General features: G+C 43.8%; 1 protein-coding gene across 1 annotated transcript in view; it reads right to left on the bottom strand.

Moving 5' to 3' along the window:
* HTRA3 (HtrA serine peptidase 3) overlaps positions 1-15,993 on the bottom strand; it is a 41,003-nt gene extending 25,010 nt beyond the window's left edge. The window contains exon 1 of the mRNA XM_074951767.1: positions 14,805-15,993. Coding sequence (XP_074807868.1) covers positions 14,805-15,228 — 424 coding nt within the window. The 5' untranslated portion in view covers positions 15,229-15,993. The remainder of the gene's footprint in view (positions 1-14,804) is intronic.
* Between the last annotated feature and the right edge of the window lie 6,616 nt (positions 15,994-22,609).

Genomic DNA, 22,609 nt, shown 5'->3' with positions numbered 1-22,609 from the left:
GTGATCCAGAGAATTACAGCCCAGTTAGCCTTATATCTGTGCCTGATAAATTGATTGAAATAATCTTTAGAAACAGAATAATAAGACAACTGGAAGATCACGGTATGATATGGTCTAACCAGTAAGGATTTTGCAAAAGGACATCATGTCTCACTAATCTATTAGAAGTCTTTGAACGTGTCAATAAACTAGTAGATAAAGGAGAACCAGTTGACATAATTTATTTAGACTTCCAAAAGGCCTTTGACAAGGTCTCTCACTAGAAGGAACTAAAGAAGCTAAGTAGTCATGGGGTGAGAGTCAAAGTATTGTTGTAGATCAAAAAATGTCTAAGAGACCGGAAACAAAGAGAGGATTCAAGGGTCAATTTTCATCCTGGCAAAATGTGAACAATGGAGTGCCTCAGTTATCAGGTCTAGTGCTGTTTAATATTTGTGTTAATGAACTGGAAAGGCAGCTGATGAGTGAAGTAGCAAAATTTGCAGATGACACCAAGTTATTTACTGAAGTCCAAAGAGAAGACTAGGAGGCATCGTGGGGATCTAAACAAGGTAGGTGAATGGGCAACACAATGGCTAATGAAGTTCATTGTTGACAAATGCAAAATAATGCACCACTGGAGGAAAAAATGAAACCATTCATACACCTCACAGGGTTTTAAATTAACTGTAACAACTCAGGAAAGGGAGCTCCTGTTGCCAGCTCAATGAAGGCCTTGACTCACTGTGCAGCCTGCAGCCAAAAAAACAAACAGGATGTTAGGATGTATAGGGAAGGGGGTGGAAAATAAAATGGAAGCTGTTATAGTGCCATTATATAAATTGGTGGCATTCGCGCCTGAATGTCTGTGTGCAGGGCTGGTCACCCCGCCTCAAAAAGTCTAGGGCAGAATTAAAGGGGGTTCAGAAAAGAGTGACGGAAAAGATGAGGGACATGGAAAAGCTTTAATTTGAAGAGAGACTAAGTGGGCTGGGACTGTTTACCTTAGAAAGGAGACAAAGAAGAGATAACATGATAAAATAATTAATGGTAGAGAGCTGGTAGATCGGGAGCTTCTGTTCTTTTTGTCTTGTGACACAAGAACAAGGAGCCCTCATTAGGCTACATACTCCAACTCAGCTCACTCCTGATGGCTTGGGTAAAATGACTTGGATTTTTAGTGCAACGTGAGTTTTGTATGGAGTGGATACAATTGTAACATGAATACCAGCGAAGTGTTCCAAGGAAAGAAACCTCTCACAGATTAAGCCAACTGAAAGACAATTGGGCATTTCTCCATAGAACTCCCATAGTAGTAACAATCAGCTGTGGTTTTTCTTTTGTTCGAGCAGGATTTGCTTTTTAGTGGAAACCACACTTACATTCAGCAAGCTAAATTTATATGATTGTGTCAATAGATGGAATGACTTGGCAGTGTTAGATGCAGCCTTTTATTTTTATGTTCATTCTCACGCACTCTGAACAATCTCTCTAACTGACCGTATACACTTGCTCCAGTACCTTGTTTGAAGGGGATATTGCAAACAGGGATCCCATAGGTCAGTCAGCTATAAGCAGTGTATACTGCTGTTTATTTTATGTACTGCTACATGGGATTCATTTGATTTTCAAATCGCAGGCAATTTGCTGGACTCTGTAGTACATTTCATTTTGTTCTAATGAAATCTATTTATAAGAGTTTAAATACTTACATGCAAGTTCAATATTTGGGGTTGGGAAGGAATTTTCCTCCAGGGCAGATTGGAAGAGGCCCTGGAGGTTTTTCGCCTTCCTCTGTAGCATGGGGCACGGGTCACTTGCTGGAGGATTCTCTGCTCCTTGAAGTCTTTAAACCACGATTTGAGGACTTCAGTAGCTCAGACATAGGTAAGAGGTTTTTCGCAGGAGTGGGTGGGTGAAATTCTGTGGCCTGCGTTGTGCAGGAGGTCAGACTAGATGATCATAATGGTCCCTTCTGACCTTAGTATCTATGAATACATGCCCTGACATGACATAATACTATTATCACATCTTCCTATAAGTTCTTTGAAAGGCTGAGGGCCAGATCCTCAGTTGGTGTAAACTGCCACAAAACTATAGTAATCTAATGATAAATGTGTCCCTGTAGGCCATATCTCTACTGATGAAAATCAGCATGGCTCCATTTAAAACAATAGAACTGCACCAATTAACCCTTTGTGTCTGTGCCTAGGATCCTGTGTGCAGCATTTCCCTAGTCCACCAGAATCAGCAGCCACAGCAGCAGAGTGAATCTCGCAAACAATGGATCAGTTACACATGGCTGCTCCTGTTGGACCACTAAGGAAGCATTATGGTTGGCAGCAGCTTTCCAGGTGTGATCTACGGCAGTGATGCTCAAACTGGGGAGGTTTCAGAGTAGCAGCCATGTTAGTCTGTATCCGCAAAAAGAAAAGGAGTACTTGTGGCACCTTAGAGACTAACAAATTTATTTGAGCATAAGCTTTCGTGAGTTACACCTCACTTCATCGGATGCATTCAGTGGAAAATACAGTGGGGAGATTTATATACACAGAGAACATGAAACAATGGGTGTTACCATACACACTGTAACGAGAGTGATCAGGTAAGGTGAGCTATTACCAGCAGGAGAGCCGGGGGGAAAGAACCTTTTGTAGCGATAATCAAGGTGGGCCATTTCCAGCAGTTGATGGTACCCGCATGGCCCCACAGCATGCCAACATTTTTATGGCTGACTTAGAACAATGCTTCCTCAGCTCTCGTCCCCTAATGCCCCTACTCTACTTGCGCTACATTGATGACCTCTTCATCATCTGGACCCATGGAAAAGAAGCCCTTGAGGAATTCCACCATGATTTCAACAATTTCCATCCCACCATCAACCTCAGCCTGGACCAGTCCACACAAGAGATCCACTTCCTGGACACTACGGTGCTAATAAGCGATGGTCACATAAACACCACCCTATACCGGAAACCTACTGACCGCTATACTTATCGACATGCCTCCAGCTTTCATCCAGACCACATCACACGACCCATTGTCTACAGCCAAGCTCTACGATACAACCGCATTTGCTCCAATCCCTCAGACAGAGACAAACACCTACAAGATCTCTATCAAGCATTCTTACAAACTACAATACCCACCCGCTGAAGTGAAGAAACAGATTGACAGAACCAGAAGAGTACCCAGAAGTCACCTACTACAGGACAGGCCCAACAAATAAAATAACAGAACGCCACTAGCCATCACCTTCAGCCCCCAACTAAAACCTCTCCAATGCATCATCACGGATCTACGACCTATCCTGAAGGACGACCCATCACTCTCACAGATCTTGGGAAACAGGCCAGTCCTTGCCTACAGACAGCCCCGCAACCTGAAGCAAATATTCACCAGCAACCACACAACAGAACCACTAACCCAGGAACCTATCCTTGCAACAACGCCCGTTGCCAACTGTGTCCACATATCTATTCAGGGGACACCATCATAGGGCCTAATCTCTTTGGGGGCATGAAGACACTTTATTAATTTCACTTTTCACAGCAGACTTACTAGCACCCCATCGCCCCCCTTGCTTCTGTGCTGCTTCTGGTGGCGGCGCGGCCTTCAGAGACACCCAGCTCTGAAGGCCGTGGTGCTGCCAGCAGCAGCGCAGAGGTAAGGGTGGCGATGGGGTGCTGGTAAGTCTGCTGTGAAAGGTGCTATTAACAAATACCACTTTTCACATTGCCATACAAGTGGTTAATTTGTTTTCATTTGAATTTTTTTTTTATCTACATTTGCAGTTTGTAATCCTCTGTGTTTACTACTTCCTAATAACTTTTAGCTGGTCTTATAAATTTAGTAATAAAAATTATTTTTTCATTCCTTCTGCCAACTTGCAAAAAACTCAACAGTTTCAGATTAAAAATACTGGGGGGGAGGGGTATGACAAATTCCGTGCATGGTAAGTGGGGGCACGACTGGAAAAGTTTGTACACCACTGATCTAGGGGAAGAGGGAAAGAAAAACTGAAGAGGAGGAAGGAACATATGGTAGGAGAGGAAGGGAACGAGACAAAGCTGGGGGTAATAAAGGGAAAGTCACACAAACAGAGAGGGGACTGACAAAATTAGGTGGGCCCGTCCTGTACCAATGAGCACCACCTAGCCTGGAAACAACTTTTCCCCTCTTTCCCTGGGCCAGCAGATATTAGAAGCACTGCAGACAGTATACTCAGCCATGAGGATGATTCAGAGCCTGACTCTAGTGACTCCCTTGTGACTGGCTAGAGAAGCAAAATGTATAACTTTGTAGAAATGTTTTATACTAATTAGCAGCAGAAGACTGCGTCCAGGCCCTGGATGCCGGGAACATAGTGCATGTACGCAGGATCACGTACTGAGAGAGCTTGATCTGGACCAGCTGGAATGACAGACTCCAAAATGTAACTTATTAACATTAGTTACAAACAACTGATGGTGAGCCTTCAACAACTGATGGTGAGTTTATACTTTTGTCTCTTCCTTCAGTAAAATAAAGTGGGGGAGAGAGAGAGAGAGAGAGAGAGAGTGTGTGTGTGTGTGTGGCAGAAATAAGTGGAAATGGGGACTGAGATATTGGGTATTTCTACGCTGTAATTAAACACCCACGGATGGCCTGTGTCAGCTGACTTGGGCTCACGGGGCTCAGGCTGTGGGGCTATAAAATTGCAGTGTAGACATTTGGGCTCAGACGGGAGCCCAAGCTCTGGGACCCCACAAGAGGGAAGAGTCCCAGAGCCCAGGCTCCAGCCCCATGCCGAAATGTCTACACCACAGTTTTACAGTTCCGCAGCACCAGCCCCATGAGCCAAGTCGGCTGACGCGGGCCAGCCGCGGGGGTTTAATTGCAGTGTAGACATAGCCATTAAGTCTAAAATGGAGGAAGGGGAAATCTAGAGTAAAAGAGGGTACAGGATACAGAATAAATAGACTTAGTTCATTTTAAAGTAAATGGTCATACCCCCTGAGAAGTCAATGGAAATTTATACCAGCAGAGGATCTAGCCTATTAGTAAGAGTGAGAGCAAAATGAGGCTCATTACCTTTCTGGAGGTAATACGTTATATTAAAATAGGCCATTTTGTGCTTAGTAAGAATTTGTGGTTGTGACGCACTCTATATGATTTTATAAAAATATGCTAATGAGTGTGAATATAATGTAACTGGAATATGCTTCATTCAAAAGGTCTCTTGTAAGATATCATTACAAAGCTTATAATCTACTGAGTGTGGTCATCCTATTTGTATAAATGTATGATTCTTGTATCTGAAACTAGAAATATGAAATATAACTATGAGGGCCTATTGTAATTATGCAAAGTGTGGGCCACTAATGGTGGTTGGGAACCTTGATGGCGCCCATCAGCCAGGACAATTGACTGTGGATGGCTGCTGTAGGTCAGGCTGCGAGGAATGAAGGCTTGGAGTCTCACAGGAAATGTGACCATGTCACCTGGTACTGAAATCCATCTTAAACCTGGTGCTTTTCCATTTTGGGGCGGAGGGGGGGACCCAGAGAGACAAAGGATTCCCACCTTGTGTCAAAGCCATATAAGGGCGTGGAACAGAACAAAGAGGGCAGCCATCATGCGAAATCCCCTAGCTACAACCTGAGCTGGAACAAAGGCTGTACCAGGGGAAAGGATTGTGCCCAGACTAGAAAGGTGTTCGGTCTGTGAAAGAAACTTATTGAAACATCTGTAAGGGTGAGATTTTACCTGTATTCAGTTTTTATTACTGTACTAGACTTAGACTTGCATGTTTTATTTTATTTTGCTTGGTGATTCACTTTGTTCTGTCTGTTACTACTTAGAACCACTTAAATCCTACTTTTTCTATTTAATAAAATCACTTTTTACTTATTAATTAATCCAGAGTATGTATTAATATGGGGGGGGGGGGACGGACAGATGTGCATCTCTCTCTATCAGTGTTATAGAAGGCGAACAATTTATGAGTTTACCCCGTATAAGCTTTTTCCAGGGTAAAATGGATTTATTTAGGGTGTAGAACCCATTAGGAGTTGAGCATCTGAGTGTTAAAGACAGGCAGACTTCTGTAAACTGCTTTCAGTTAAGCCTACAGCTGTTAGGGGACATGGTTCAGACCTGGGTCTGGGTTTGCAGCAAGCTAGCAGGTCTGGCTCAAACCAGGCAAGACACTGAAGTCCTAAGCTGACTGGGCAGGAAAGCAGGAGCAGAAGTAGTCTTGGCACATCAGGTGGCAGCTCCCAGGGGGTTTCTGTGATCCAACCCGTCACAGTGGTCTTCAAATTTTTTCTTAAATTCAGGTTCAGAATTTATTTAAAGTCTAAAATTGAAGAGATTTGTGTGTTTAGCTGTATTATTAAGGCTTATGGAGGACTGCAAACTGACAGAAGTGATCACTGGAGGAAAGCATTGTCCCTGTTGTGCTTGGATTTGCTCATGGAAAGAAATGAAAAAGAAATAAAAAGATTATGTGTCTGCTTAAAAAACAGAAACATCTGCTGGAACCATAGGATCCCCAGCAGCTTTTATGATGAATTAAGATTAAGTTGCATAGCTGTGCATTGACCATAAAGTCTTGGTCAATATAAGACTAGGTCATGTTTCAGGCAACATATTATTATAATGGATGTCTAACATGCACAGATGAAAACGGCATGATGAACAGCAACTATCATAATGCCACTAAATAAAGCCATGGTACACCCACATCTTGAATACTGCATGCAGTTCTGGTCGACCCATCTCAAAAACGATATATTAGAAAAGAATTGGAAAAAGTACAGAGGAGGGCAACAAAAATGATTTGGGATATGGAACAGCATCCATATGAGGAGAGATTAAAAACACTTGGATTGTTCATCTTAGAAAAGAGATGACTAAGGGGCGATATGATAGAAGTCTTTAAAATGATGAGTGGTGTAGAGAAAAGTGAATAAGGAAGTGTAATTTACCGCTTCACATAACACAAGAACCAGGAGTCACCCAATGAAATAAATAGGGAGCAGGTTTAAAACACACACAAGGAAGTACTTCTACACACAATACACAGCCAACCTGTGGAACTCCTTGCCAGAGCATGTTGTGAAGGCCAGGCGTATAAGAAGGTTCAAAAAAGAGTTAAATACGTTCATGGAGGATATGTCCAGCAATGGCTATTAGCTGAGATGTCAGGGACACAACCCCATGTTCTGGGTGTCCCTAAACCTCTGACTGCCAAAAGCTGGGATTGGAAAACAGGGGATCGATCACTCAGTAGTTTCCCTGTTCTGTTCATTCCCTCTGAAACATCTGGCACCAGCCAGTGTCAAAAGACTACTAGGCTATGTGAACCATTAGTCTGATCCAATATGGCCATTCTTATGTTCTTATAACAAACACTGAAATGGGCTTTCTCAGTCTTTAGCTGAGGTAACAAAGGCAGGATGGAGATGGATTGAAAGATACCTTCCAGTTGAGGACAGTTTGCTACCTAGCTAGATTCAGAAGGAGAGAGCTTCACTTTGCCTTTCTGCCTGATCTTTTTTCGCAAGCAATAAAAGCAATAAGAAATCATCAAAATGTCCCTTTCCTCTTAGATGTTCTGTACCAGAACAAGAAAGTATCAAATTCTAAATGTCCTTTTGGTCACTAAATAATATTTTCCCTTCTCACCCACAAGAGCTGAAAGCAAATGTTTTAAAACAGTCCCAGACTAAACAAAACCAGTCCAAAAAAAGTGTCCTAGACTTAGAGTTTGTGTTTCCAGTTGATACCTTGCAATGGGCTGCCCTAACTAAAATATACAGTCATAGGCTGCTTGGGGGCTCTTATGACAGCAATACAAATAAAAGACTCCAGTATTTCTCCCACTTAGCCTTATTCCTCAAAAATTTAAAGTAATTATATACCAAGTTGTAGCCTCAAGATTACTCACATGTACAAACAGTTGGTAAACCTCAATGTCGCAGGCAGAGCTGTGCTGGATAGATTTGTAGTCACATATTTTCTGATTCTCTTTTCAAGAATTTAAACACTGTGGTCAACTCATCTTTTAGGGTCTGATCCTGCAAAGACTGAATCACACGGTTAACTTCATGCCATGTGTAGTCTTTGACTTCAGCAGGACTATTCATGGCATAAAGTTCCTCTGTGCATAAATCTTTGCAGGATTAATGCCATAGAGCCTGATCCATAGCTGACTGAAGTCAAAGGGACTCTTTCCATCAACTTCAATAGTCTTTAGATCAAGCCCCTGAAGAGCTACTTACCCCCATAAGTAACTTTTGAAATATTACATATTATAATTAAATATATATGATAAATGTGTGTGTGCATGGATATGCAGTATACTGAGCACATACACTATTCTGAAATATAACAGATTTAGGAATAGTAATTCCACTTGCACAGTGTATTAGTTATTTTTTCCTGATTTTCGTACCTGGATTTTTATTGCTAAATGTATTTATATGACGAGAAGATTTCCAAGACTTCACCTGTTCCTTTCTACTGTTCTCCAGATCATAGAAATCTATTTATATATAAATTTACATATATATCAGGGTTGTTCACACAGAAACCACCTCTGATGTTGCAGAGAATTATGATTTCATGCAGGGGATACTTTATTAACAGCACATGAATTCTAAGGAGCTCTAAAGAACCTGCTGCATGCAAATATCTTTAATAGTTAAGAAATCAGCAAGAGAAATACAAAACATATGTGATACACCTGCAAAATTTGAGCCTGATCTTTCAATTCTTTAGTCATTTGAATACTTTGATTGACTTTATTGGGAGCATAAGTAATATAATTACAACTTAATTATGTTTACTTTAATGGAAGGTAAGGGTTTGCATCTTTTGATTGCAAAGCATTTGTTTTCCAGGCAGGTTTAAGCTGCTATTAAAACAATGAGGAAAACATAAGAACATAAGAATGGCCACACTGGGTCAGCCCAGTATCCTGTCTGCCAACAGTGGCCAATGTCAGGTGCCCCAGAGGGAGTGAACCTAACAGGTAATGATCAAGTGATCTCGCTCTCCTGCCATCCATCTCCACCCTCTGACAAATAGAGGCTAGGGACACCATTCCTTACCCATCTTGGCTAATAGCCATTAATGAATTAACCTCCATGAATTTATCTAGTTCTCTTTTAAACCCTGTTATAGTCCTAGCCTTCACAACCTCCTCAGGCAAGGAGTTCCACAGGTTGACTGTGCACTGTGTGAAGAAGAATTTACTTTTATTTGTTTTAAACCTGCTGCTCGTTAATTTCATTTTGTGGCCCCTAGTTCTTATGTTATGGGAACAAGTAAATAACTTTTCCTTATTCACTTTCTCCACACCACTCACAATTTTATATACCTCTATCATATCCCCCCTTAGTCTTCTCTTTTCCAAGCTGAAAAATCCTAGCCTCTTTAATTTTTGGATGGCTTGTCTTTTTACATTTGGGATAGAAAACACAATAGAAGACATTCATTTAAAAACTAAGAACTGTAGCAAAATGCTGATTTGCTAAGAAAAGAAATGAATTTGCACTGTATTAAATCAGTAACAAATTACTTGCTCATCTATGGCCTGAGCCCAAGTTCTGCAAGTAGTCCCATGGTCACTTGGGCTACTCACCTGAGTAAGGCTGTTCATGTTTGGAGGCTCAAGCCATTATACAGTAACAATAGTGACAGCATGATCTGGTGCTTATAGCTGTGTTTGTATATACAAATGATCTATGATACTCAGTTCTTTGGATTCGGCGTGCCCAGGTATAGGAGTCTGTGCGGTCCTTCATGCTCCTTTCTCAACCAAAGAACGTTCTGAAGGAGCAGAGGTGATCAGAAAAATGAGCACTCTTCACCCACTCAGTCATTCTGGGCCTCTGTTTTTGACATGTATTCTTCCTCCCTCTGTCTTCCACCAGCCCTATTTTTATCCAACCACACTTATCACAGATGTACGTCATTAGAAAGTACAGCCAGTGTTGCATCTCCCTACCTTAGCTAACTATAGTGACTACCTAACTTCACGTACATATGTCAAACTTCTGACAAGCAAAGCAGCAGAAGTTCCAAGGTTACTCCTCATGGTATACTCTGTAAGGTATAGCCTAAACCACTTGGTAAAGCTATCGTTAGTCTGGATATTAATTTATATACAACTGGTGGAGTGAAATTGGATCAACTTTATAAGTATGTCAGTGTCTCCAAATTCTGAGCAATCTGCAGCCAGATTCCCTGCACAAACAGAGAAAATGTAGAAACACGACTTTAACTTTGAACAGTTACTGTCTTTTAAAATATTTTATGACAGCCATAGCACGTTACTGTTTTTAAAAGAACCATAACTGAGTTCTACGCCTGGCTCAGCCATTGATTCTGTCTGACCTTGGGCGAGACACTTGGTCACTTTGAGCTTCAGTTAGCACAGCTGTAGAATTTAAAAAAAAAAAAAAAAATCAGAACTTCACTCTAAACCAGATGTTACATTGGAGTTGACGTTTTCCCAGGTCAGAAACAAATTGCCAAATAACGGGAACACAAAAACAGTTACTTGGAAAAAAAATGTAACCTCTACCCCACTGCTCCAAATTCCTAAGTTATTACAGTGAACACAGGAGGATGCCAGGAAGAAATGCCACATGCACTAGAAACAAAAAGAAAAGGAGTACTTGTCGCACCTTAGAGACTAACAAATTTATTTGAGCATAAGCTTTCTTGAGCTACAGCTCACTTCATCGGATGCATTCAGTGGAAAATACAGTGCGGAGATTTATATACATAGAGAACATGAAACAATGGGTGTTACCATACACACTGCAATGAGACTGATCACTTAGGGTGAGCTATTAACAGCAGGAGAGCCGGGAGGGGTGGGGGGGGAACCTTTTGTAGTGATAATCAAGGTGGGCCATTTCCAGCAGTTGACAAGAACATCTGAGGAACAGTGCGGGGGGGGGGGGGGGGAATAAACATGGGGAAATAGTCTACTTTGTGTAATGACCCATCCACTCCCAGTCTCTATTCAAGCCTAAGTTAATTGTATCTAGTTTGCATATTAATTCCAATTCATCAGTCTCTTGTTGGAGTCTGTTTTTGAATTTTTTTTGTTGAAGAATTGCAACTTTTAGGTCTGTATTCGAATGACCACAGAGATTGAAGTGTTCTCCAACTGGTTTTTGAATGTTATAATTCTTGATGTCGGATTTGTGTCCATTTATTCTTTTACGTAGAGACTGTCCAGTTTGACCAATGTACATGGCAGAGGGGCATTGCTGGCACATGATGTCATATATCACATTGGTAGATGTGCAGATGAACAAGCCTCTGATAGCGTGGCTATTGTGATTAGGCCTTATGGTGGTGTCCCCTAAATAGATATGTGGGCACAGTTGGCAACGGGCTTTGTTGCAAGGATAGGTTCCTGGGTTAGTGGTTCTGTTGTGTGGTGTGTGGTTGCTGGTGAGTATTTGCTTCAGGTTGCGGGGCTGTCTGTAAGCAAGGACTGGCCTGTCCCCCAGGATCTGTGAGACTGATGGTTCGTCCTTCAGGATAGGTTATAGATCCTTGATGATGCGTTGGAGAGGTTTTAGTTGGGGGCTGAAGGTGATGGCTAGTGGCGTTCTGTTATTTTCTTTGTTGGGCCTTTCCTGTAGTAGGTGACTTCTGGGTACTCTTCTGGCTCTGTCAATCTGTTTCTTCACTTCAGCGGATGGGTATTGTAGTTGTAAGAATGCTTGATAGAGATCTTGTAGGTGTTTGTCCCCAAATGTGAAACAGTTATGGGTGAGGACAAAGTCACAAAGTTCAGCCACCAGGTTTGCCGTGACATTATCGGGGATATCGATCCATTGTCTACAGCCAAGGTCTACGATACAACCGCATTTGCTCCAACCCCTCAGACAGAGACAAACACCTACAAGATCTCTATCAAGCATTCTTACAAACTACAATACCCACCCGCTGAAGTGAAGAAACAGATTGACAGAACCAGAAGAGTACCCAGAAGTCACCTACTACAGGACAGGCCCAACAAAGAAAATAACAGAATGCCACTAGCCATCACCTTCAGCCCCCAACTAAAGCCTCTCCAGTGCATCATCAAGGATCTACAACCTATCCTGAAGGACGACCCATCAGTCTCACAGATCTTGGGAGACAGGCCAGTCCTTGCTTACAGACAGCCCCGCAACCTGAAGCAAATACTCACCAGCAACCACACACCACACAACAGAACCACTAACCCAGGAACCTATCCTTGCAACAAAGCCCGTTGCCAACTGCGTCCACATATCTATTCAGGGGACACCACCATAGGGCCTAATCACATCAGCCACACTATCAGAGGCTCGTTCACCTGCACATCTACCAATGTGATATATGACATCATGTGCCAGCCATGCCCCTCTGCCATGTACATTGGTCAAACTGGACAGTCTCTACGTAAAAGAATAAATGGACACAAATCAGACATCAAGAATTATAACATTCAAAAACCAGTTGGAGAACACTTCAATCTCTGTGGTCACTCAATTACAGACCTAAAAGTTGCAATTCTTCAACAAAAAAACTTCAAAAACAGACTCCAACGAGAGATTGATGAATTGGAATTAATATGCAAACTGGATACAATTAACTTAGGCTTGAATAGAGACTGGGAGTGGATGGGTCATTACACAAAGTAAACTATTTCCCCATGTTTATTCCCCCCCCCCCCCCCCCGTTTCTCAGAGGTTCTTGTCAACTGCTGGAAATGGCCCACCTTGATTATCACTACAAAAGGCTTTCCCCTCTACCCCCCCCCCCCCGGCTCTCCTGCTGTTAATACCTCACCTGAAGTGATCACTCTCATTACAGTGTGTATGGTAACACCCATTGTTTCATGTTCTCTAGGTATATAAATCTCCCCACTGTATTTTCCACTGAATACATCCGATGAAGTGAGCTGTAGCTCACGAAAGCTTATGCTCAAATAGATTTGTTAGTCTCTAAGGTGCCACAAGTACTCCTTTTCTTTTTGCAAATACAGACTAACACGGCTGCTACTCTGAAACTAAAAACAAAACATTCCCTAAGTCCCTAGGTACAATATCAAATACTAATTTTTATGGTTAAACATTCTAAATGTTCTGAATGAATGAGTTCAAACTAAGTATTGAAAGTGTCAGAGTTAATGGTTTTATATGTTGAAATGTCTAGATAAGAGAACGTTACAACTTCAAAATTTTTAGGGAGGCAAAGTGGCTCAGTAGAAAGTACAGTGGACTGGGGCCTGCTAGATAACCTAGGACAAATCACTCCACCTCTCTGTCGCAGTTTCCCCATCTATAAAATGGGGATAACAATATTTAGCTCCTTTCTCAAGCAGTTTGAGAGCTACAGATGAAAAGTGCTATAAGAGTCTAACAATAGGCAAGTCCCCTTTCCCTACCTACATCCCTTCCAATGAATTGTTTGCCCATAGTTCTAATGGTTTTTACAACCCTTGCTAATATATTTCATCTGACTTTACTGAAGCATTGATGTGTCACTTAAAATGCCAGAACACCTATCCACTGTTGTTTTCGGGGATGTTGATGGAAACAATGTAAAAATCAGCCATTAAATAATTTACTAGAAAATTTGTGAACTTTTGCAAAAATAAGTCAAATCGACACTTTCACAAAAGTCATTCATTTTAATACCTAAAAATCAACAACTGATCACCAAAATCTTTTGAAGTTAGTAAATCCAGTTGGACGTGAGCTGGGAATAGTACAATATCCTAGGTCAGACAAAAACGGTAATACCAAATTGCACTCTAAAACATTCAAATGATTTAGTGTACAAGTTGAACAGACAATAGCATCCTGGTATCTTTGCCATTTCAAAATACACAAAAGCACTCTGATATGTGGGGAGTACTGTATGGATGATGGACTACAGTACATTGTTACAGTAAAACAAGAAATAAGTGATACTTTAGCTTGCACCTGCTGGGCTGGTTGTTGTTATGTCTCTTCTTGCTCTGCCTCATACATCAGATATCACAGGTGCTTTTTTTAATCGATGTATGGCAGGTCAAAACATTTCATTGTGTAAATGTAGGCATTGTGAAATGCCCCAGACTGTAAGATTTCAGTGCCCTGATTTTGACTTGGAAGGACCACTTTTAAGGGTGAAAGGATAATGCTGACCATGCAGTCGTGGCCTTTCTATTGCTGCTTTCTTACTGCTAATAAAATGTTATGCTCATTCCTTTATATCACTTTTCATTCAAAGATCTCAAAGTACCTTTACAAAGGAATGTAAGTTTCATTATTCCATTTTAAACTGGTGTAAACTGAAGCACAGAGAGTGAGTTACCCAAGGTCATAAAGCAAATCAATAGCAGAGCCAGGATTAGAACACAGTACTCCTGAATCCAGGGCTCTAACCACAAGACCACAGTGCCCATTAGTGAATGTGATTGATCTGATATGGACAAGGCCTGAACACCCTGGCTTATTTCACAAACAGCTTAGATCTTCTTTGGTTGCCAAATTGAGTAAGGAGTCTAACTGACAACAGCTCTGTATCTCATTCCAGTCCCCTGAGCCATCCCATCCTCCAAGATCACTTGAAATTTAAATGTTTCATTAACTTGGAAACTGATGTGTGATGTGCACAACAGCTAAGGGGTTCATGTTCACCCACAAAACGCCTCCCTTCCCCCACCCATTGCATCCTATCTCCTGGGTGGAGCACGTTAAGCAGTCCCGAGCACCCAAGATGGCCCTGCTGAAAGTGCAGCAGCTCAATGTTACCAGTGGTAATGATGGGGGTGGCGGTGCCCTGCATGGTCTTACCCGATTCACAGGCGCCTTTCTGGATCTGGATGACAGCTGGCAACCCCTGTTGCAAAGCCTTACGGCTCACCGCCTTCAGCTGACACACATTGTCATAGGTCCTGCCATCGCTGCCGCACACCTGGTAGCTGAGCTTGCACTGGCATACCCCTTTGCCGAAGCGCTTGCCCATGGGGTGCTTGCAATCCAGGCTGTCCCCGCATGGTGGGTCTTCCTTGCGGCCACAGGAATCACCTTCTCCCGCAGCACAGATAAGGCAGCAGTTGCAACGATCGGGGACATAGCCGCTTGGGCAGCTGGGGCTCGGGCACTTGGAGACATCGCAACGAGCTGGACATTTGCCATTGGCCACAAAGGGCTCTGCAAAGGTCCGGCTAGAACTTAGCACCAGCAGGAGCAAAACTCGCAACAGAAAAACCATCATCACCTGTGACAACTTTTTAATTGGGGAGAGGAAAATGTGCAAATCCAGGGGAATAAGAAGGGGGGGGGGGCAAAAACAGGCAAAATGTGCAATTAAAATGCAGTGAGGGAATAACAGAAAAGGGGAAGTCAGGCTTTGCACACACACAAGAAAAGGAAAGAGTTAATCTTCCTTAAACAGCCCCCCAGCCTGTGACTGGCACACCCCTATTAAGGTTATGGGGCTCTCCACAATACAGGAGGGAGCGGCAGGCAGAAAGAAAAGAGAGGCTGGGAAGAGGTTAAACCACGAAGCCCCGAAGTAAAGGCTGGGTCAGTCCATCCGCGTGGAGTAAACTTGCAACAGCGCAGCGGCTCTTCGGGACGAGCTTGCCGGGCTGGGCTTCTGCGCGCTCCTTTAATCCTCACAAAGCCTCCACCCCCGGCCTCCAGCTGCCCAGAGCCGCCGAGGCGGTGCAGGAGCTATCGGGAGCGCGGCGGCAGGAAGAGTCGCGAGAGGCAGCGGAGACAGAAGCGAGTGACGCCGGGCAGTTATATGCGGGAGGCGGCTGCGGCGGCAGCTGCCTTCCGGGGTCTCTGTCAGCGGCAGCACTGGCAGGACCAGCTGCAGAGAGCGCCGCTTCAGCCGGCGCTCAGGCCCCACCTCCCGCGTGGGGAAGCCTCCTCCCTTCCCTGCGGACACGCACAGGGCTGCACCGTGTCCGGGCTCAGCAAGCTGGCTGGGCTCCGTGCAAAGGGAAGTGACTGAGTTTACGTGGGGGCAGAGGCTCGGGTTTTCATGTTTGCCTCACCACAGTAACTGTTGGTTAAACAGAGCGAGGATGAAAAGCAGCAGCGAGCCCGGCGTTCCAGGGGCCCGTGGGCAGAGGGCCAGAGCTACACTGCGTGAAAATGAGGGATTAACTCACAAGCAGATGGTCCAAAATAGCTGTGAACAAGTCAGTCGTGGCATGCCTGGAAATCGGAGAGGGAAGTGGCCTAGGGCATCATCTACGCTCATTTTCTTCCTCTTTCCCTCTCACCTTTGCCCTTAATTAAATAGCCTTTAAATATAGCAAATTATATATGTTCAAACCACCTCACAAACATTATTAATTGTGTTAATTGTGGTGAGGCCTAGTGCCCAACCGAGATCAGGACCCCACTGTCCCGTGAATTCCCACAACACTGGTACCAGGGCAATGAGTATTATGATCCTCTTTTTAGAAGATGAGCAAATTGAGGAACAGAGAGATTAGGCGATTTGCCCGACCCCCCAGAAAGGCTCAGTGGCACAGCTAGATTACAGCTGAGGAATTCCTGACTCCCAGCTCTGAGTAAGAGTCCCAACTGATGTAAATCTGCATAGATCCACTGAAATCATCGTGCCTATGTGCACCAGCTGAGGATCTGGCCCTTTGCCTGCAATCCTCCAAATCACCACTTGCTGAAAATGACTTCAAAGCTTATTTTTTACATTCTCATTCTTATAAAATACTTCAGTAGGAGGTAATACTTACATAGTACTTTGCACACATTAATTAATCCTCATAGTACTGTGAGGTAGGGATGTAATATTATATTCCCATTTTACAGAGAGGGCAATTACGGCATGGATTGATGTCCAGATTGCACCCATTGACTTTAGGTCATGAATGATTTGACCAAGGGCACAAGAGGACACTGTCACAGCCAGCATTAGTCATCAGGAATTTCTAGTTTCCAGTCATCTGTTCAGACTGCACTTCTCTCTCTGTGGGTACGTCTACCCTGCAAAAACGAACCTGCGGCTGCAAGTTTCAGACAGAGGCTGGAACAATTTGTATAGTGGGGGTGCTGAGAGCCACTGAACCAAACTGTAAACCCTGTATATGGTGGAAACCACTTCAAGCCAGGGGGTGCAGCAGCATCCCTAGTTCCAGAACCTATGGTCTCAGAGCCTGTCAGCTAATGGGCTTGTGGGGCTTTTGCTATGGAGCTAAAAATAGCAGTGTAGATGTTCCTGCGGGGGCTGGAGGCTGGTCTCCGAAACCAGGCGAGGAGGGAGGGTGTCAGAGTCCAGGCTCCAGCCTGAGCAGGAAAGTCTACAAGGCTATTTTTGCCCCATAGTATGAGCCCCACGAGACCGAGTGAGTTGACTTCGGCTCTGAGACTCTGCCACAGATGGTTTTATTTATTTACATTTTGAAGTGTAGACATATCCTGTGTCACTTTTATAGTCTTTGATCTTTGTTAACTTTGTTTCCTTCTCCATCCTGTGGAGCCAGTATATTTTCCCTCCTTGTTAACTCTCTCAGGCACACAAGTTGAAATCTCACGCAAGCTCTGGGCAGGAGAAATTCCTTCTTTTCGTATGCGGACATCAGAGCTCAACGTCCCGATTCTGTAACTAGAGCATGGTCTCTGTATCAAGGGAGGCTAGGTATTGCAAAGTGCCCTCCAGATGTTCAGTTGGGCACTCTTCCACCACATGAGCTATTTTCTGCACCGCTGCCCTACAGTCACAACATGGAGAAGAATCTAAAGCCAGTGCAGCACGTAGCTGAGGCAACTCTGGATGAACCAGAGAGTAACCTGTTGAGCCTGGTCCAGTGGACAAGTGATGGGCTCCTGAATTTGCTTAGTGTGTTAGAATTTCCCACCAATGCTTCTGCTCTATAAAATGTCTTTTTAGCTCCCTGGCAGCGCTGATCATCTGTGCATGGTAAAGGGCCAGTAGCGCTCTTGTCCAGGAGTGCATGAGCTGCTGTAGCAGAGGAGAGTCGAGAGATCAGTCGTGGTGTCACACCCTGGGCCACAAGAGTGGGATTCCTCCCCTGAATGCAAGCAGACCTTCGAGTTGGCACTGCATGTTGTTTCCAGTCTGAGAATGGGGCGTGAGATGGTTTCTTCAGCCACAGATCTCTAAGTAGACCTCGTAGGAGAGCATGACATTGAGGGAAAGCCTGGGTGACACAGAGAGGAAAGTGGGACATCCCAGAAAAGCCCTAATCCTTTCCCTAATCGTCCTTCAATACGCTGCCCTGCCAGGCAGAAAGGGTGAATGCTGCAGAGCCCAGACACCACAGTACTTCCTCCTTCTCTGCAGGAATCCCTGTGTGCAGGAGCTGAATCGGTGCTTCCCTTCTTCCCCAAGACTCGCAGAGGCTGCTCAAGACAGTCTGCCCCCCTCCTACCTCATAGAACAGAGGTTCTCAACTGTGGGTGGGGGTGCATCGAGCCTCCTGATGGTTCGATGGTTATGGTAGACATGCGGGGGCAAGCGCCAGGTCACAATGCCACTCACTCAGGTCTGGGCCAGCCATCCCTCGGTCATGACGAGGAGTGGCGCACTTGGACCCAATTTGAGGGATGGCATTGTAACCTGGCACACGGGTCACACCACCACTCAGGTTTGGCCCAACCACCCCTCGTGCCTTAGACAAAATCTGCTGCCCTGGGCAGATGTCTGTTTACCTGTAGCTAGAGTGGCCCCTGCGGACTCCTATCTTCATTATGCAACACACTGGCAAGAGGAGAAAAAGAGAGGGTTCAGCAAAGAAAGAAACTCAGAGAGACTGAAGGGGCCATAGGGTGGATAGGATTGGGGGAGTTAGTCAGCGGAGGACCAGGTGGAGACACTCAGTGCTGCCCCACTCTATCTGAGCAGGACTGTTAGAAAAGGGAGAGGAGAGGAATGCCCAGATTCAGTGCTTGTGAGCTCATGCTCACTTCCAGGATACCTTTTTAAACAAATAAACCAAGTGCTGCTGCTATGGCTCCCATCTGTCTCTCCTGCTGGGTTTGAATTCTCCATGTTTAGTGCAAACAGCCCTGGCTCACAGCTTCTGCCCTGGGAATGGAAGACACACTGATGCTTTTGCAGATCATCCCAAACATTCTACTTTTCAACTATGAGTCTCCCATAGTCCCAGTAAAAGTGCAATTTTTTTGAAGCTGCAAACTTGTATCTTTGGAAGGAGAAGATCCTATCACCCATTCCCAACTTATTTCACCCTAGATTATGCCATATCTTGCTCTCTTAGCTTCCCCCCACATCTTCAGGGTCAATAGCCTCCCCCTGTTGGCAAAACTGTCCATGAGAAATTATTACATGGAACTCCATACTATTCTCCAACCTTTGATATGTAGATCTAGTTCAGAAGATTGGAACAGATGGTCAGCTTACTTTATATATGCTTTTGTCTGGAGGGTTATTCGCATGAAAGATAAAGCGCTTCTTTATTCAAATAAATAACTTGATTCTCAGAAATGTATGAACATGAATATTTTTGCTAACCCACAGTAACTAAAGGAAGCAGCAACTAAACTATAACTTTTAAACATTTTAAAGGCCAAACATTTCAAACAGTGCATTACTCTCCTGGAAACTGGAATCTTTTAACTTGAGCAGATCGATGTTATTTTAGGCCAGGGATGGGCAACTTTAAGGTACTAGAGGTCCACAAAATCCACTAAAACCCTTTGGCGGGCTGGGTTGTGTGATGTGGGGGGGTCAGGTCCTGCCCCTAGAGGGATGGAAGGGCCGGGGGAGGAGGGGTCTGAAAGCTAGCACGCCCCTCCCATCCACCCCTCAGTGGCAGTTCCTATCCCATGGGGCTGGGCCCAGCTCTCCTCCCTGGCCCATTGACTCTCGGCACAGCATCACATGACACAGGCATGCAGGGCCTTGCATGCGGGGACCTTGCCCCCACCATGGCCCCCCACCCCCTTCGTGGCCCTGGCACTGCTGGATCATTTGCATCAAGCTGGGCAGTGGCAGGCCAAATAAAATGATCCGGCAGGCCAGATACAGCCCCTAGGCTACCAGTTGCCATCACTGTTTTAGGCCCTTATCCTGCTGAATCATGCACACATCAGCTCAGATCCTCAAAGATATTTAGGCGCCTATCTCTCACTGATTTCTGTGGAAGTTGGGCACCTAAATACTTTTGAGGATCTGGGCCATCCAACTTTACATTCTGTGAGTAGTCCCATTGGGTGAAGGTAAGTATATGAGTAAGTCTTTGCAGGATTGTGGCCTTAGTTGTTACTGTAAAGCAAAATATTCATTTTCTTGTTACTTTATAGAAAATATTTTTATAGTGTTTGATACTGAAAAACTAAACAAGCTTTGACTGAGAATGTTCAGTGTAGCTCAACTTAAAATTCAAAGACTTTGAAATGTTCTGTTGTCATACTCCTTTTGGATTTTCCTGAACTAGTCCAGTTTCATGGGGGAAAAAACTGTGAAATTTTGCTTTTGAGCAAATCCTGGACATTTTCAAAAACTGAAATGATCTGCAAAGATTTTTTTTAACTGAAACAAAATGTTGAAAACATCTGTGTTTTCATGCAAAGCCATTTTTTTTTTGGAGGGGGGAAGAGAAATCACAAAAAAGAAAAGTGTTGGGATTTAAACAAACTCCTGAAAGAAACTGCTTGTGTGCGTGTAATTGTGTCTGTCTGTCTGTGTGTGATATTTCATGGAAGTATTTTCGTTATTTTGGCACAACCTTAGCTGCAAGTGAGAGGTCAAGAAAAAAGATTTCTAGTTGTAAATAATGGGCTGTGAGTGACTGAGTAGACCATTTTCAGAGTAACAGCCGTGTTAGTCTGTATTCGTAAAAAGAAAAAAGAAAAGGAGTACTTGTGGCACCTTAGAGACTAACCAGTTTATTTGAGCATGAGCTTTCGTGAGCTACAGCTCACTTCATCGGATGCATAGCATATTGTGGAAACTGCATGGTCTCTGTGTGTATATAATGTCTTCTGCAGTTTCCACAATATGCTATGCATCCGATGAAGTGAGCTGTAGCTCACGAAAGCTCATGCTCAAATAAACTGGTTAGTCTCTAAGGTGCCACAAGTACTCCTTTTTTTTTTTTTTTTTTTTTGAGTAGACCATGGTATTTCTGATGGGTGACAGAACCTTTCACAACATCATCATTATTATTGTTATTCATTATTTCTATTGTAGTAGCACATAGAAGTCCCAATTAGGCTAAGGCCTCCATTATACTAGGGGCCTACAAATATATAGGATGACTTCGGTCTGTCCTTGGGGAACTTGAAATCTAGCAAGTGTGTGGAGTTTTACATAGCCCTTCACATCTAGGTTAATGGCTTGCATGTTGTTAATTAAGGCTGGGAGGGTCTAAAAGTATTTTTATCTGATGGCTGTTCAGTGGCCAAAGTAAGAGGAATTAGTTTTACAATTTCTTTGGGACAGGTGTACACATAACAAAAACATTGCCCCCATTAGGACTCCATCTTGATTTTGTCCAGAGTGGTACTGAGCGCTCTCAACTCCTAGTAGGAATTCATCACCATGCAAGATCAATCTCTTATTACCCTTCCTTAGCAGTCTCACCAGAGAGACCAAAGACTAAGCCTAAGTCTACACTACCACTTATGCTGGTATAATTTATGTCACTCAGGGGTGTGAAAAAAAAAAACCACCCCATGAGCGACATAAGTTACACCAACAAAAGCGCCGGTGTGGACTATACTAGATCGGCGGTGGGGACAGCACAGCATTGGTACAGCTGTGCCACTGTAAGCTTTCTAGTGTAGACATAGCCTAAGTGGTTAGAGATACTGAGCTACTCTCTCACTCCCAGAGGTTCTCTCTCCAAAACAAGGTTGACACACATGGTGGGGTGAAGAGAAATGGAACTGACTCTGTGCATGCTGTATTTCATCTGTGGATAAATAAAGAACTTCACTGTCCAGTGCTGTCAATCCAATACCTTTCTCTAGCCCTTAAATTCACTTCAAATACAATTATTGAATATAAGAGAGACAGAGTGGGTGAGGTAATATCTTTTATTGGACCAACTTCTGTTGGTGAGAGAGACAAGCTTTCGAGCCACACAAAGCTCTTCTTCAGGTCTGGGAAAGGTACTCCTAGTATCATAGCAAAATGCAATTTGGAACAGATTGTTTAGCATAAGTAGTTAGCACATATAGTAAGGGACCATTCAAGGTAGAGTGGCCAAAGCTGAAGATGAGCTCTATGTGGCTTAAAAGCTTGTCTCTCTCACCAACAGAAGTTGGCCCAATAAAAGGTATTACCTAACCCACCTTGTCACTCTAACATCCTGGGACCCACCTGGCTACAACTACACTACATACAAATACCAAATATATGCAGCTAAAATTCCTTCAGACAATGAATCAGATTGTTCAGTGAAAAGAATTCTGCACAATGGGAAAAACAATTACATGGATTCTGAATCACTCAGCAAGAGTCATGCTGGGTCAGTAGTTGGATGGGAGGCTCCTCAAGACAAACTCAGGGCAGTACAGGAAAGACTGCTGATGATTCAGTGGGTGGCTGCCTTCTCTCCTGAGGGGTAGATGGCAGCTTTTCTGCAAGCTCTGAGAATGGGGTAGCCTGTAGTGGCCCTGCCCTAGGAGCA

The sequence above is a fragment of the Natator depressus genome, chromosome 4 (assembly GCF_965152275.1).
Source record: "Natator depressus isolate rNatDep1 chromosome 4, rNatDep2.hap1, whole genome shotgun sequence".
NCBI classification, from domain to species: Eukaryota; Metazoa; Chordata; order Testudines; family Cheloniidae; genus Natator; species Natator depressus.
The sequence above is the reverse complement of the archived record's forward strand: the minus strand, read 5'-3'. Positions and strand labels throughout refer to the sequence as shown.